The sequence below is a fragment of the Odontesthes bonariensis genome, chromosome 24 (assembly GCF_027942865.1).
Source record: "Odontesthes bonariensis isolate fOdoBon6 chromosome 24, fOdoBon6.hap1, whole genome shotgun sequence".
Taxonomy (NCBI): Eukaryota; Metazoa; Chordata; class Actinopteri; order Atheriniformes; family Atherinopsidae; genus Odontesthes; species Odontesthes bonariensis.
The window spans coordinates 12328814-12346069 of NC_134529.1; the positions used below are offsets into that span (position 1 = coordinate 12328814).

At 40.7% G+C, this 17256-nt stretch overlaps 1 protein-coding gene across 3 annotated transcripts; it reads left to right on the forward strand.

Annotated features, from left to right (window-relative positions):
* Positions 1 to 529: 529 nt before the first annotated feature.
* armc2 (armadillo repeat containing 2) lies at positions 530 to 17256 on the forward strand. 3 transcript variants are annotated; one of them, XM_075459551.1, is made up of 18 exons: positions 530 to 685; positions 1671 to 1894; positions 1989 to 2061; positions 2378 to 2549; positions 3136 to 3253; positions 5712 to 5779; positions 6481 to 6588; positions 7555 to 7739; positions 7889 to 7991; positions 8140 to 8354; positions 8989 to 9134; positions 11181 to 11280; positions 12326 to 12626; positions 13972 to 14094; positions 14189 to 14302; positions 15037 to 15169; positions 15925 to 16079; positions 16232 to 17256. In XM_075459551.1, exons 2-18 carry the CDS (start codon positions 1677 to 1679, stop codon positions 16363 to 16365), a joined length of 2466 nt encoding a protein of 821 aa, XP_075315666.1. In that variant the 5' UTR covers positions 530 to 685; positions 1671 to 1676; the 3' UTR covers positions 16366 to 17256. The 3 variants fall into 3 exon arrangements, with proteins under 3 accessions (XP_075315666.1, XP_075315667.1, XP_075315669.1); XM_075459552.1 differs by having other exon boundaries at positions 2378 to 2543; XM_075459554.1 differs by lacking the exons at positions 15925 to 16079; positions 16232 to 17256 and adding an exon at positions 15555 to 15908.

Genomic DNA, 17256 nt, shown 5'->3' on the forward strand with positions numbered 1-17256 from the left:
GAACTTTGTCCCAATGAGTTAAAGCAAAAGGGGTCTTTAGCTACTTTTAAGGCTTTCTTTATGAATGTCTTAGGAAATATTCGATGTTTTAATCTAGCTGAGTCATAATGACCTATTTTACCCTTTCTACCTTTGCTATGCACATATCGTCTGACCTTATAATTAGATGTGCATTGTTTGGTTACAGTATCACTATTATTATTATCAATATATGATATTTTCATATATATTAACTTATATGTCCAAAATCTTGCATGATGTATCAGTCTTTACATCAGTGGCCTATAATTTTGGACAGTACTTTACGTGTTCTTCGGACCACAAAGGCACAAAGGCTTACATTTAACCAATTGAAGTCAAGTAGAGTTTCCCAAATTAATATATTTCCCTTGCTTTTCATGCCACACACTATCTTTCTTTCACAGTACTCACAATTAACCGCATGAAGCTGATTTTGCAGTTTTCTTCACAACCGTTGACCCCGCGTCATCTTGTCGCGCGACTGAGGGGGACCCTCTGAAGCTCGTGCACATGACATATTCGGGGTAGGTTGCAGTGTGCTCGAAAACTTTTCCGTTTACAGCAGTTTTAAGCTGTCTTGATCTCCCGGTTTTGGCTGAGGAAGTCCACTTTAAAATCTGGAGCTATAGCTGTCACGACTTTTAACCCGCGAGGAGCGTTAATGGTGAGTGATCCAGCCTCCCAGAGTTTAACCAAAGGATAGGCTTTTCATTTCAGCACCAGTCTCTTCAAACGTTTCACGTTTTTTTCCCTGCACGTTTGGTGAAGTAAAAGTTTGGTGCACCTCATACAAACAGAACTTGGCGAATGAAGTCAAGCTTTCCGTTTTGAATGATATGTTGGTTGTTTTCTTGGGTTTGTTGTTAAGGTTAGTAAAGCGACATTTTATCACCATGGAGACTGAGCGTGAACGCGCACTGGGACTGCGCATTCTCCTTTACTTATGTTTCATTGTTGGCCATGCAAAAGCAAATATAAACATTTTCATTTGTATTTGAACGCGAAATTTAATCGCAATAAAGGCCCAAGTTAAATGTTCTTCTTGCAAATCGCTGATTTAGATTAGAGGCGTTTTAAAGTAGCTTACTTCTGCTTAAAATGAGCAGGGCACAGAGTTTTCTTTTTTTCATTCACCTCACATCTCTATTTAGCAGTTATCTTTCAAGCTAAATGTTTCTTTTGCAATGGATATAGTCAAGTCTGATGCATTTGATAGATGGAGCTGATCATTGTTAAAAGTAGTCAGAGTAAGCTGCATTTATGATGTTTTTGTTTTTAAATGTGAATAGTTTCTGTTTTTCTCCGTTTTATATCATTTTAAGTATCTGATCAGATTGATCAGACTTTAAAAAAAATATTTAGGTCGTCTTGCAGGTATTGATTATGTTTGGATGTTTTGTAAACTGAATATTATCAATTTTTTTTAAATCAAATATCAGGCTGATTAATTTATAACAATATCTGTACTTCTAAATCCAATCTTCTAATATGTCAGGGGCCATTCTGCTGCAGTAATCAGTAAGGCAGTGCTTAGGTTAGGAATTAACTTAGACTGAACACAGAATTGCCGCCATCACGGATGCACCCTGTTATTTGTGCAGTTTAATAAAGACACTGAACCACTGAATTTGTAAACAAATGTCACTCAGGCCTGAATGACCTCTATGGAGACGAAACATGAGATTTGCAGCCCTTTCATCCCCCGGCGGAACAGTTTAAGGAAAACATGTGCAGAGATAGTCAGTGAAGCCAGGCAGTCCCTGCGAGTTCAGTCCACTCTGAGACCATTTACTCCAAGAGATGGATGCAGACAACTTTTTGGGAGGAACTCTGTTCGAGCAGATCATGACGGAAGACCCCCATCCACATTTAGGTAAGTCGCAAAATTCCCCTTTAAAGTACTGTATGTGTATACTGTATATAGTTTTATAGGATTTTATATGGAGTTGTTTTTTCAAACTTTGCAGTCTTCACGCTCAAAATTTTGATGCTTCCGACTCCAGGCCAGGCTCAGGAACTCGCCTCTCTCCTCTGGATCATGTATGTTGATAATAGGTTTTCTGGTGTGTGTAGAAGTTTCCCAGGGAAAGGCTATTTGCATTTAATTCATGCACTGTATATACACATCTAATATTCAAAGTATCACCATGTAAACTGAACACTCCCATTATTGATCTATAAATCGATTATGGGGCTGTACAACTGGAACTAAGAGGATGTGAATAAATGGCATTTCAGAGATAGGAGGCAAAACAAGGGAGTTTCTCTGACCATTAGTGTTGTCATTGGGGATCCCATCCTTCTTTTTTAATTACTCACACCATCATAAGTCAGTGGAATGATTATTCTGTTCCAGAAACCAAAGTTTCCAGTTCCCCGTGATGCTGATAATCCATTCAAGGCCTTTCCCAAACCCCCAACTGACCCACTGGAGGCGAAGAGGGGACTGTCAGGGGCCCGGGCACGCCTGCTCAAGGCCCAATCTCTCACCACGTTACTGCCTTCAGAAGCATCCACAGTTAGTAAGGGTAAAAAATATAACTAAGAAGAATAACTAAGAAGAGATGCTAGAAGCAAATGAAAATGAGATTTTACAAAAATGTTTCATACAGTTATTAGATAACCATCCATGTCATGCTTACAGTCAAGATAACAGAATTGATTACACTTGGCGCTTGCTTAATAGGCACTAAATTAATTTTAAAAAACAATGTCCCATTTATTTAGTTTTATATCTGTGTTACTAGTGTCAAAGCAGTCCTCCAGAATAGAAATGAATGAAGCTGTTGATATATGTTAACATTTCAACCGATTTACATTCTCTGTGGTTTTGCAGGGTAAAAAATATAATTTACTGCCACTGTTCTGGGTGGAAAATTACATTTTTTTTACACCTTTACCTGCAAAACTACTTTGTTATTTAGGGCAATAGAACAGATAACAGAGACTGTCTGAGTCCTATACTTTTATAAATGTAAAATAAGTGCAAAATGTGAATGTGTATGAACTGACACTTGTATTTTAAGCAGCTTTTAGCTTTTAAGAAGCAAGATTGCTGCAGCGCTCAGCAGCAACTATAAATTACTTCTTACTTCATCTTTTCAATGTGTTTAGTGAATAAGCGAAATCCAGGACAAAAGCAGCTGTCAGCTAAACGTCTTTCCAGCACAGACCACATCGCAGTTCACGGTGGTCCTCTCAAAGCTGGCCCACGCAGAACAGCAAGTGAAAGGTAACGCCTTCTGTTTGCCTTGCACGATATGTCCTCTGCCGTCCGTCCTTTCACCCTCTTCTACTCCCTCTTTTTGACCATAATGACAGCAGCACAATGAATTTAAGATTTACTGGCACACAGGGTTTCAGAGGCAGCCGTTACTAGATGGAGCTGTCTCTTCTTTTTGCCTCTTATTAAACCCTTTTCCATCCACAGCATTTTCCCAGCATGTAAGAATTAACTGTGCTCCCGAAGTCGTTTAGGGATCCAGTTAGATTACTTGACAGGAAAAATATAGTTGGTAAAGCTGCTTACAACTGTAGTATTTGTAAATGATGATGTTTCTTATTTAACTAACTTCTTACAAATGAATTTTTCTAAGGTTCTAACGTGTGGTCAAAAAGGGTTGTGCCTCTAATTATCAATATACTTCTCATGAACATTTTTCTAATCTTTTTAAGCAGCAATTTGCTCACTGCCCCATAGCCAAAACATCCATCATTTTTTAGAAACAATGACCTTAATAAAGTTGATAACTAATAGATGGAACAAAATTCTTCAACTTTAAATACTCACTTTCGTTGTAAACCCTTGTATACAAGATGTGTTTACTGTACACTATATCTATGTCACTGTTAAATCCAGTTTCTTGGCAACCATCATTCCCAATAAAACACCTTCTCTATCTCTCATTTCTATCATGTGTCAGCTTTTACACTTTCACAGCTCTGACAGGCTAAAAGCTCTGCTTTTTTCTGCCGACCTCATCAGCTGTGTGTCAGCACAAGGGGCATAACTCTGGGCATGATGTTTGGGGGGCTGTCCTTACAATCCATCTGCCTATCGATTGGGTGGGTCAGCTGGAGCTGTTGATTGGGGGTGGGGGAGACATAAAACACTTTTACAGGAAATCTGGGCCATTGCCCGCAGCACAACTACCTCCCTCACAAGCTAACTTAACACGCAATGCTTGTGTAACTTGTTGCCGACAAAGACAGGTCCCAAGTGATTAGAGTGGGCTCTCTTTATGAGCACATAGAACGTGTTTAAGGACTTTTGGATTCATGGTCTTTGAAGCACTGTCATTCAGTGTTGCAATGAACTACATAATTGAAGGGACAAACAGAGAGAAAATCTGAGTCAGAGGCACCCTAACTGCAAGTGGAAATGGAAACAGCATGACAGATTGATATGATGGGTTGGATGAGATATAAAGATAGGGGAGATTACAAATGCACTCGGTTCTTTTTCTCCAATAGGCCTGAACTCTATAGCTCCAAATGGCTCTCTATTAGATTTGGGTGCCCATCTGGGCAAGGCTGGCAGCAACATGTATTGTGACTGCACTGCACTGGCCAGGCATAAGACAGAGATGAGGTCATGTCTCAGAGAATGCAGAATCACACAAAGAAGCCTTATTATCAGGCTCTTAATCCTATCATACAAAGCCAAAGCCCCTTGACATTCACCGCAGCATGCCTCAGCCAGCACTCCTCTCCTTATATGTCCCATATGCCAGCCTTTACCAGTTACTAAAAACTGCAAATGGAAGTGTGCTCTTTAGTAAAGTGCACATGCTATATATTGATGTTAGTGTCATCAAGCCAAAAAAACGTGATCAATGTAAATAGTAATGTTGCTTTGTCTTCCATCCTGTTAACATAAACAGATGATTAGAAGTCAGAACATGATTATCTTTATTTATTGATGATTATTATCGAGTCTGGTCATGTTGTATTTATTTAGTCCACGCTCCACCCGTCATATTTCACAGAATTTACTGGAGTTTCAGAGCGTTTTGTTTTTTTTCCTTCCTAGCAAGGTCGTAAAAGCAAGGTGCAACAATGACATGCAGAGAGCGAGCCACAACACACAGCATATCATGACACTTGGCTGTGTTTTTGGGAGCTATTTACCGTTATTGCGCAGAGGCGGTAAGACTGTGGATACAGCTCACAGTGACAAAGCATGAACAGCTTTAACCAGACTACCCACAGTCTGGTTAAAGCTGAGATCTTAGTTCCTGTCTGTTGGAGATTGCAGTTTGCGCTGCACAACGGCACACACAACTGTCCAGTCACACATCTAAATAGATAAAGGCAGTCACGCACAACTGGCAGACAAACACTTGCATGTATCTACATCCGTGCAAATGCGCACACATGCACATACAAAACAGAGATAAGAGCACCTGCTCACAATCTTAACGTTTGCTGCAACAGGGACACCTAGTGGCAGCCGAAAGTACACCTGCAGGCTTTTTGACAGCAACAGTCAGTGACTTTTCTTGTGTTGTTTGGCACTTTGGCTCTTTAAAATACTGTTTCCATTGTTCAGTTGAACTCTTTGAGTGTTGTTTTAAAGTCCGACCGAGACAGAACTCTTAAAGTAAATGAAATCGATCTACACAAGACACTGGTTATGAAATTTGATGTAATGCGGCTCTATGTGATTTTGTGGTTCTTTGTCTCAACAGTAGAATAGTGCAGCCTGGTGTTGACTCAGGAGTCAGACCCGCAGACTGTAGAGCAGAACGAAGAACAGGTTTGTCAAGATGTACCAAATGTATATTTTTTTACAAAGCTATGCATATTATAGCTATATAATAAATGGCACATTCTGCACGGCATAAAGAAGAAGAAATGTGGATACAGCTTTGCCTGATATAACATGCTACTTGTGTATTCAGTGGTTTTACTTGGAATGGAAGCCATTTTCTAAAATATCCAAGCATGCCTAAATATAATACCACAGTGTGAAGTCTGGAGGCCAGAAATGTTGTTTCACCAGAAACGTAGACACACCTCTTGCTCTGTAACTGAGCAGACCTTGCTGAGTGTCAAACTTTGATTGGGGTGTTGTTGCTAAGGGCCCAATATCCACCATGACAGCCAGGCAGCCAATAGCTGAGAGAGCTGTTGGTTTGTGCAACCACAGTTTCCTGCATCACACCAAGCAAGGGGTTATGCAAATATTCAGAAAAAAAGGTGCATGGTGTATGTGAAATTGCAGACATTTGCGTGCACAAACACACATGCAACACGTGCTTGCACTGCACATGCCCACATACAGACTGCATCACATCAGCACAGAAAGAAATCAGAGGAAGTGTAGCTGTGACCTTTTGCTGAGGCATCAAACTTCCTGCTGTTTTATTTTAAGAAAGTGAACTTGTGAACTATGCTTGTTACCTCTGTGTTTGCAGGAGGTAATTGGCTAACTGCAGTTCTCTCTGGACATTTCAGAGCTGGGGTACGAAGACGATGCCAGACGCACAGAGGAGGACGCAGAGTCATTGGTGTGGAATAATGTGATTGCTCCTTGTCTTCATGAGCTGGAGAGTGTGGCTGCAGGTACTGAGTGGGATTTCAAAAAGAAAACCCCGAAAACAAAATCCAAAAACACATGACATACAGCAGCCTTGATGAAACTCATTCCTTTTATTACAATATTACATTTTCCTGAGGTGATTCTGGTCTTTTTTCAAGAGTTAAGCTTCTCTTGTCAGTGCCTCCTACCTACGTTTCCTTATAACGTTTCATTTTCAACTAGCAAGCTGAGTAACTGATTTCTCAGCATTGGTATATAGTCATGCACTGAGTCTCACCAAATGAAAAAGCTTTGTCATTTCACCCACTGAAGAAAGACAAATAAAATAGTGTTATGTTTGGCATCTGTACAGGATTGTCTTAGCCTGAAACTGCTGTCTGACAGCCATGAAATGAAATCTGTGGGTTTAAATATTTTAACACTCTACAAATTTAATGGAAATTTCATATGAAAGATAAATATTAAATATTCATTGTACTAAGGGCCTTCTGACTCATGCATAAAACACCTTTGAGATTTGAAGAGAAATTGCAGTGAAGCATAAAGTGTGAGACTGTGTTCAACCTTTCTTAGAAATGGCCAGACCCAGTTATTTATACGGGGAAAACGTTTATCTTCCCTCAAAAACAAGGGAAAGACTCCACCTTTTCTCTTCCTCTTCGTCAGCTCCCTGTTGCTGTTTTGTTCTTCTGCATTTGACCACTGAAACCTAAATCTGCTTCTTAGAGGAGGAAAGGGAACGCTTCTAATTTTCTGCTGACCTCTACTGAACCTCGTGTTCCTAAACATACAAAAGAGCTTTTGCATTTTACACACGCACTCCATGACGCCCATAAAACTCATCTGTATTTATATGGATACACTTGCCAACACACACAAATGACTTTTATTGTTTTGGGATGTATGCTTTTTCTGTGAGTTTTCGTCACGTTTCTCTGAACTCGATGCGATTGTGTTTTTGTAATTTGTGTGCGCGCCTGCGCTGCCAGGCAGCTCCGAGGTTTCGCTGGACCATCTGTGTGATTTGTGTGACCGTCTCCACGCCACCTTGGCAGATACAAACATGCTCGGTCGACGGTGTAAGAAAAGGTCGGGGATACTGCGAACACTGTTCCGCCTCATCGACCTCAACTCTGCCCAGCTCAACGTGCACATCGCCAAGCTCTGCCTCGCTGTGAGTCATCTGTGAGTTTGCAGGTGTCTCTGTGTGGGTGTGAGTGTGTGCCTGCCTCTCTGCCACAAGTGTCTATCATAGAGCATCCAGGCAACTGCACGTTGTAAAAGTAGTGAGAAGTTTTTTTGTTTTTTGTTTTTTCATTCCAGCTGTGTGTCAGTGGAAACAATTTGCTCAACATCTGTAAGCTCATCTTCCAGATCAGCCGCAGTGAAAGCAACGACATCCTCTTTAAGAACAACTCTGTGATTGGTCAGAAGGAAACTCTTTTTTTGTTGTTACATTGTGCTCTTAAATGTTGTTGCATGTGGCTTCGTTTGATCTGTTTGATTCTATTTTGATTCTATTTTGAGAACCATATGGATGGTAACAATGGATGGCTTTTTTTCTTTTTGTCTAGACTCATTGCTTGGCGTGCTGAACAATGAGGATTTGAGCACATCAGGAGAAGCTCTGCTGTACTGCGTCGGTACTCTGAAATTTATCTCCGGAAACACGACAATCCTCAGGCTCTTGTTGGATAAGAATTGTATTGGTGTGACTCAGAAACTCATTCAGAAGCTCTGTATAGCAGAAGACGCCATCTTTACTATAGCGGGGCACATCCTTGTACAGGTTTGTCAGAGATTTAGCGTTCCCGAGTTACAACCATTATGGATTTAAAGCTACATTATTATTTTGGCAAGTGAAAGCCATGTCAATAAAGAGGAAACAAATGTGAGATGAACTTTTGATGTATTTTTTGGCTGATGCAGATTTTCCAACTATTAAGCAGAAATGTTTTTTTTATGTCAGGTTTACTGCTGCTTCATGAGCATAATGTTCTGTGCTGGCCAGGCCAATTCAGGCCAATTCAGTCCGATACGCACGATGCTTCACTCAGCTGAAAATGATTCCTGCAGACTGCATAAGGTGGCCCAAACAAACATCTTGAACCAGTGCTTCATTTGATATCTAACACAACTCATTATCCCGTTAGTGGAGGAAAATAAGCACACCATGACTTTCCAGAGCTTTCAGTGCTGCCATGTGTTGGAAATTACAGCTTCCGTCTTGTGATAGAATGATTTATTTCAGTGCTGAACAGTTTCCCATAGCTCCTCTGTATAGCATCCTGTGCAGGCTGGCAGCCAGGCTTAACAAATATATGAACAACATTCTGTGCAAGCCAGAACACAACACTGCTATTCTCCTTACTAACACAAATGTGCCCTCTTCCTCTCCTCTTTTCTCTCTCAAATCTCTGCAGCTTACGGCCACCCTGAGGAACCTCGCAGATCATCCTGATTCCCGTCCGCTCTTTGTTTCTTTCTCTGTACTGCCAGCACTTTGCCAGGTGTTGCGTCGTCACTGTGGAGACCAGGACATCTGCACTAACATTTCTAGAATTTACAGGTATCACACATTCATTTTGGATGAATATTGCATGAATTCCATGTGATACAGCTACTCATTTCTGGTGTGTGTTATAATTCAAATCAAATAGGACCCTTTCTTCCTGGGGCCTGGTGCATGATACAGGATATATTTTTGGTGTAAAGCTCTGTAAAGGTCATACTTACAAAAGACATAGAGTTAAAAAAAAAAAATCACATAATACACGCTGCTCTTTACAGGGTGTAAGGTGCTTTAAAAGTATAATACTGACAGTTTACAAAATACTTATCTCTCTGGATAAAACTGTGGCTTACACATCACTGGTACTTTAATAGCTTGTTTAGATGAAATACTGCCAACTTACTTCCTTTCGAAAGCAACGTCGGTTTAACATGTAGTCAGTATCCACTGCTCTTTATACAAATTATGAGAATCAATCTTTCTCCGCTCTCTGGTAGAAGCTCGTCATCAGTATACCTTATGAGATATTTAGCCATTTAATGCAAAATGAAAACCCAATTCCACATAGGCTGGGACACTGTGTAAAATGTAAATAAAAGCAGAACGCAATCATTTGCAAACCTCATAAACCAACATTTTATTCACAATAGAAACAGAAAATGTGTCAAATGTTGAAGGCGAGACATTTGACTAATTGAAAAAAAATGCTCATCTTGATTTTGACGGCAGCAATTTGTCTCAAAAAAGTTTGGACGGGTCCATGCTTACTGCTGTGTAGCATCTCCTCTTCTTTTAACAACAGTCTGTAAATGCCTGGGAACTAAGGAGACCAGTTGTGTGACCTTTGGGAGAACAATGTTGTTCCATTCTTGTCTGATACAGCTTTCCAGCTGCTCTCTGCTCCAGCTGGATCTTCTTTGCGGTATTTTGCTTTTCGTGATGTACCAAATGTTTTCAAGTGGTGAAAGATGGGAACTGCAGGTAGGCCAGTCCAGCACATGGACTCTTCAACTGTGAAGCCATGCTGTTGTAGTAGATGCAGTATGTGGTTTAGTGTTGTCCTGCTAAAATATGCAAGGCCTTCCCTAAAACAACTGTCTGCATGGGAGCATGATCCTCTAAAAACGTTGCTGGTGCTGTAGGAACTGTTGCACCCCCATATCATCAGAGATTATTTGAACTGAGCGCTGATAACAAGCCGGATAGACCCTCTCCTCTCTTGTCATGGGATCCAGAATTTATAATTGTGATTCAGCGAAGCACAGAACAGTTTTCCACTTTGCCTTAGTTCATTTTTTAAATGAGCTTTGGTCCAGACAGGGCGGCAGCGTTTCTGGATCATATTCTCATTTGGCTTCTTCTTTGTATGGTAGAGCTTTAACCTGCATTTGTGGATGACACTGTGAACAGTGATCACAAATGATGATTTTTTTTTTAAATTGTTCCTGAGCGGAGGCAATTATTTTCGTGATTTTAATGCAGTGCCACCCGAGAGCTTCGAGATCACAGGCGTTCAACACTGATTTCCAGCCATTAGAGACGTCTCCAGATTCTCTATGTGTAGATGATGGGATATTACAAGTCTTCAAATTTCTGAAATTGCCCCATAATCTGTAGACAGATTGCTGAACCTCTTTATCTGGGAGGGCCTTTCTCAGGTGCTCTTTTTATACCCAATCATGTCACTGACTTGTTCCAACTGTTGCGTTTTGGTACCACTTGCTCTTCCAGCCTTCTGGTGCTCGAGTTACACCTTTTTTTAGATGCGCTGCTGCCATCAAATTCAAGATGAGCTCATATTTTTCATGAAATTGGTAAAAATGTATCACTGCCCGCCCTTGATGTATTTTTTTTATTTTCTATTGTGATGAAATACTGGTTTGACTTGCAAGTCGTTGTATTCTGTTTTTGTTTCCATTTTACACAGTGTCCCGTCTGTTTAGGTATTGCAGTGGTCAAAAGAAGCAAATTTACGAGGTTTAAGCGATGCTGATAATATTTTTGCCCTAGATGATGAAAACATGATATACTGTTTTTCCATTAGCTGTTTAACACAAGACATAATTACTCATCATAGCAGTGATATTCATTCCTCTCTTTCAGTAAACTCTCCTCTTACTCTGAGTGTCGTCTCGCTTTGGCTCAGACCCCCGATTGCTACCCGCTATTTTTAGAACTGCTAAACACACATCACCAAAAACAGGTGAGTCCACCACCCTCCTACGTCTTTTTGTGTGTGCTTGATGCTTTATGTATTTAAGAGGAGAGTCTGCCGACTTCCAGAGTATGTAGTGTTCAGCTCTGCTATGTCTGCTTTGACAATTAATCATCTCAGGTGGAGTGGAAAAAGCCAAAGAATAGGGGGGAGGGTAAAGAGGGAGGAGAATACAACCAAGAGTAGATCCATGAATAAAGGTGATATAGAGGTGAAAGGGAGGAAAGCTAGATGAGAGGAGAAGAAGTGGGCGGTGATTATTAAACTCGACTGGCATGTGTCCTTAATCTTACATGAAGCAAACACACACGGGATGGCAGGACATAAAAAGACCTTCTCGCCCTTGGACAGACCGCCTTGTTCTCACAACAGTGTCGCCGTCTCACTGCATTTTTATGACACAAGTGGGGGTTTCACTAACCTATTGTGCGAGTTCTGTTCAAATGAATGGATTGATTATTTTTTAGCTGGGATGCGTGTACTAACTCATTAAAGATGTTGGGTGTACACTGTCGTGCTACTTGACAGAACATGCTCCGTGCTGCAGGTGAAGTGGGTGTTGATTTTTCAATCTTTCACGATGTCAAAGGCACTTCTGTTGACTACAGTTTAACTAGAAACAATCACCCACTCATATTCAGGATAGTTTTCTGCAAAGCAAAGTTAAAACTGTAAGCCTATCACAAGAAACTTGTTGCCTTAATCACAAAAGCCAAATTTTGAATGGTTCCAGACCCCAGAGCTGAAGGTTTTCCTTTGTAATGTAACATCTTCTGCTTCGACATGAGTTATTAGTTGCATGATGCATCCTAAAATATAGCCTATATTAAGGACATATACTTACGTCCAAAAGGTAGTACAAAGAAATCTTGTTTTTTGAACTTCTTTAAGAGAAAAATACACTCGTACATTGTATTGTTCTTATAAAGTAACTTTGCTTAACACCGCCTGGCCTTTTCTGTAATGCAGAAACGGATAAATGTGATTACATATAAAAGGCCATCAATGACTAATCTCCACTGCTCCTCTGCAGGATCTCGTCGTGCGTCTTCTCTTCACCCTCGGAAACCTCACAGCCAAAAGCGACGAGCCTCGGCAGCAGCTCTTTCAGTGCGACATTTGCATGGGCACACTCCTCCAGGTTTACAGCAGCTACCTGAGGAAAGACATGTCACCCTTACAGAAAGGTGCCGATTCTCTCGTCAATGTGCGGGAGACCGACGATGTGCTGGTGAAGCTGGTCAGGGTGCTGGCGAACATGTGCATCCACCCGGCTGTCGGTTTATCACTTGCAACAAACTCAGCCTGCATTCAGCTTCTGATGGAGACACTGGGTGAGCAGAAAGAAAGAGGGAATTGTTTTCTTTAACCGGGCACACTTATAGTTGTCACATTTAGTCCTTTTCTCTTTTTGTTGTTTTCATCCGTTTTGTGTCTGTGGCAAACAAAGGAAGCAATGAAAGTCTGGATTTCGAAAGAGTTTATAAATAGCTGTTTAGTGCATTATAACTATATGCAAGGCACCCAACCACTTCCCTTGTGCTTGGAACAAAACATGACTTTGGTCGAAAACACACTCCTCATTTCTGCGCTCATTGCTTGCTCTCCTCTCAGTGTTTTCTGTTTGATACACAGCACAGCCTGCTTTGGTTTACCTGTTTTTCTAAGTCTGGCAGATCACAGCGCTTCGCTGCACGAGCAGGATGTTCTGTCACATCTCACAGCCGACTTGGTTTGCGTCTGTGAAATTCTGCCATGTGGTTAGATGGTTTCAGGACAGGTTGAACTGATACGTAGGTGGGTGTGAAACTCATCTCTGCTGCCTGCCTCCTACACTTCACTTCATGGCAGTTGGGGGGAGGTATAAACAAAACAGAGGTAAACTAGTGAAAAAAAAAAAAAAAAAAAAAAAAACATTAAGAAATAAGTAACACGAGAAGCACATTATGGAGCTGAAGATAGAAAGTTAATTAATGACTGAACATAGAGCTGGTGTGACCACCAGTGACTGAAAACAAAACTTGAGTGAAGGATGAAAGAGCAAGCTCGACTGATTGATGGTGTATCAACAAACAACATTTACAGTCAGAACCAGAAGCAAAAATTCTGAGTGACACAGGCGCCGGTTGACAGCACGACCGCAATGTCTGTGATTTACAACCAAGCACACGGTATCTGCTGCTATATCAGGAACAGACCTGATTTCCAAGCTGCTCACAGTGTCACGGCTGGTTAGGCTGGGTCACTTTGACCTTTTTATTTTCAAAGCAACTGTATCAGACCAAAATTAACCACAGACGACAGCTGCATTTCTCATAATGTCACTCGGCGGGGCAACGTTCACGTTATTTTTGCATGTGTTATGATATTTGGATTATTGAAATGACTTGCTTTATCTTTGCGTGGGTGCCACCCACTTTACATTATCCATGTTGCAGTTGTTAACAAACCAATAAAAAGCTGAAGAGATACTTTGCATTCTGTTGAGATTAGTCGTGTGAGGGTCCTCTCACATACATGAATGGAGAGAAGTAGCATTTCCAGCTTTTAAGGTGTGTCCCTGTTGACTGGGCTGGTGAATGATCCCTGTATTCTACACAAAACAAGTCAATATGATACTTATGATGCTTTCTTCATCATTATCGGTGTGTTTCTTTTTGTGATGTGTGGGTGGCACAGAAGTGCGATGTGTGCAGGAGAGCGAGGAGCTGTTGGTGAATGTGGCTGCCACCATCAACAATCTGTCATTCTACCAGGAGGAAAACTCAGAGATCAGACACAATCAGCTCCCCATTGCAAAGTGTAAGAGAAATTAGAGAAATGTAAAAATTAAAAAAAGACTTTTGTTTTGTCTATCTTTTCGTTAACTTTTTCTTCCTCTTGTTTTGTACTACAGTGATGTTGAAGTTGGTGCTTAGCTCCAGTATGGACGCCATGCTAGAGGCCACTCGTGTCTATGGAAACTTGTCACAGTACAAGGATGTGAGAGACTTCATCATGCAAAACAAAGGTATATGGATGACACAAAAAACTAAATGAGTTTAAATAAAGGCAGAACGCAGTTGCATTATTCAAATCATAAATATAACACCAAAAATTGAACAAAAGCTACAGGAAGCAGTTAAACATCTGGACTTTTTAACCACAGTGTCATGATACTGTAAAGTCCACCAAAGTGTGGTTTGGCATTGCCTGAATAAGCAAGACCTTCTCTGATAAAGATGCCTTCAGAGATGCACAGTTCAACCATTACATTTGCACTAATGCACCACATACCATCATGATTGGTCCCTTTTCCTCTTCAGCTCCGAGGAGCATCCATGATTTCCAAAACAAAATAATAATAATAATAATAGTATTACACAACCTTTAAGTTTTCAATTTTGACATTTTGTCTTTGCATTTCAGTTAAATTAAGGGTTTGAAGTACTTGAAAATGATCACATCTAGTTCATATTTCAGTTTTTCTCCCATTGCAGTATTAGAGTCAATTTACCATCTGTTAAAGACTAAATGCATGAAACTCCACTTGTACAGTAAATCATATCATTCAAGTGTACGTCCTTAGAGAAAAGGAGTACTTAGACACCGACACCCAACACACTACACATTTCTGTCTACTTCTGTGTCATGTTGAGGCTGGACTTATCTGCAAGGCCAGCTCCTCACCGTATAAACATGCCTGCTGACTCTGATGATTGCCGCTCTCTTATCTTCATCCTGCCTTCTCTTCTTACTCCTCAGTGCACCAGTTTGTGGTGACGCTGCTTGACTCAAAGAGCGCCGAGATGTGTTTTTCAGCCTGCGGTGTCCTGACCAACCTGGCTCTGGACCCTCCCAACAGGGTCTGTCTGGCACTAGAGGGGGCTTTTGCCAAGTAAGGACTAATACATTTGGAGATTGTGAGTTTGTGTTTCCTCCAGAGTGCAGTGGGTCGTGCATATGAGAAAGAAGCCTCAAAATATGATGACGATTTAAAATGCGCATCTCAATTACAGCTGTATTTGTGCTCATAACTGACAGCAAATTGCTGACACTTTCTCATATTGCCACGAGTCCTGTATTATGAAACTTGTGCCAGTTGGTGAGACTTTTGAGCAATTAAGCAGTAATTGATAAAAGTATAAAATGTTGCTTAATGGCAAAACAAGCAGAGTCAGAGTAGCTGCTTCCTGTGAAATATGTCACTCAAAACAAAAAGACATTAGAGGGATATTAATATTTTCATGTAACACTAAAAATGTTCAACCATTTTTTGGCAGATAACATCTTCTGTGCAAGAGTTTGTAGTGAATCTGGACTTCATTCTGGCAAACAGCTCCCTCGGCACAAACAAGATGCAGCTGATTTTCTCAGACCGGATATAATTTGTTCACAAGTGTTATTTGTGTTTGAGCTTGAACAAAATATGTATAATCCTCTGCTGTCCTCAGTTCAGTCTCGTCACTTCTGAGCACTGTCAGAACATTCACTTTCTCTGCAGGCTTCACACGCCCGGTGTCCTCTTCCAGATGAAGGTCCAGTGAAGTGGAGCTAATGTTCACTAACCCAACAGTCATGTGAATCCCCCTTCTTCAAGTCACATGATGTGTGTGTGTTTCTGTGTGTGTTTCTGTGTGTGTGTTTGACCAGGCTGGTGGACTGTCTGAGAGACTTCGGAGCAGGTGACTGGCAGCTGGCAGGCCAGGCCTGTCAGGCCTTGTGGAACCTGACTGGTGGCGTCTCGGAGAAGCTGTTGGACACACAGCAACAAGAAACACTGCTGAAGATCCTCACTACATACTTAGGTTTGTATCGTTATCAATCCTTACATAACAAGGGAGAGATACACACTAGGACTGACTCCCATTATCAACCCTCAGTGGTAAGGGACAACACATAATCCCACTCTTATGAGCAACATTCCTGTTCTGCCAACGCTTTTTATGCAATTCCTTAGATGAAGAGGAGGCTCTTAAGTGGATAGGAAATGAAGACGGGAGGGACTTCAACTGGGAATGCTGGGAGTTAGAGTTCCTACCTGTTGCTCAGAAGCTGAAAAGGGCACTCCAGTCTCCAGACCCGACAGCCTGACCCACTCACAGTTCAGAGTCTTGTGTTGTTTTGTGTAATTCTGCCTTAAACGTACACCGAATTTATCAAATTCTCACCTCGTGTGGCTTTTTTCTAAAGGTAGCTGTGAGAGTTTTCTGCTTTATTTTCACGGAGAAAGAAAGAGGGGAATTTGAGTTCAAATAGACAATGAGACATGGAAATTTATCAGAATTTTGCTCTCGCAGTATAATCCTCCAAGTATGCTCAGTATGCTCCAGTCATTATTTTACCACCGTATGACTACAGTTCAGTCTAAAGCTGACTGCAGCTGCTGTTTTTCACAGGGGATGAAGTTACAAACATTTTACTGCCAGTTTAAAGCCTGCAGTTAGTGAAAATGAAACACATCATAAACTAAATGTTTCAGGTTCAAGCTTCAGTTATTACTTTTAATTATGCAGAATTAAAAAAAAAAGAGAGAGAGAGAGAGAATGGATCTGTATGAAATGTTAAAATTTAGATAAAAATGTGTGATGTAAAAATAGCCAGATTTTTAAATCTGGTCAATGTAACATCTGTTGAAACATTTTTATTTCACTTCTTGACGTAATCATCGTGTTTTCAAATCTTTGTTCGTTTTTTTTTTATTTTGAAGCTTTTTGTGCACTTTACCTGGATTTCCTGTCAATTTTAATAAACCTCTTTGCACTTTTGAACTACTGAACTTTGATGAAAGTACACGGTGTTATAAAGATACTTTGGTTATAATGTGGTCTTGAATGTCTGACCTGGAAATTACCTCATACGGAAATCTTTTATTGTCTGTACACTGTGTGAAATGTGAGCTTGTGTATAATATAGCTGAACACAAAGCATAAAAATGTTTTTTTTTTTGCTTCCCAAAGCCTTTATTATTACACAGATATGGGG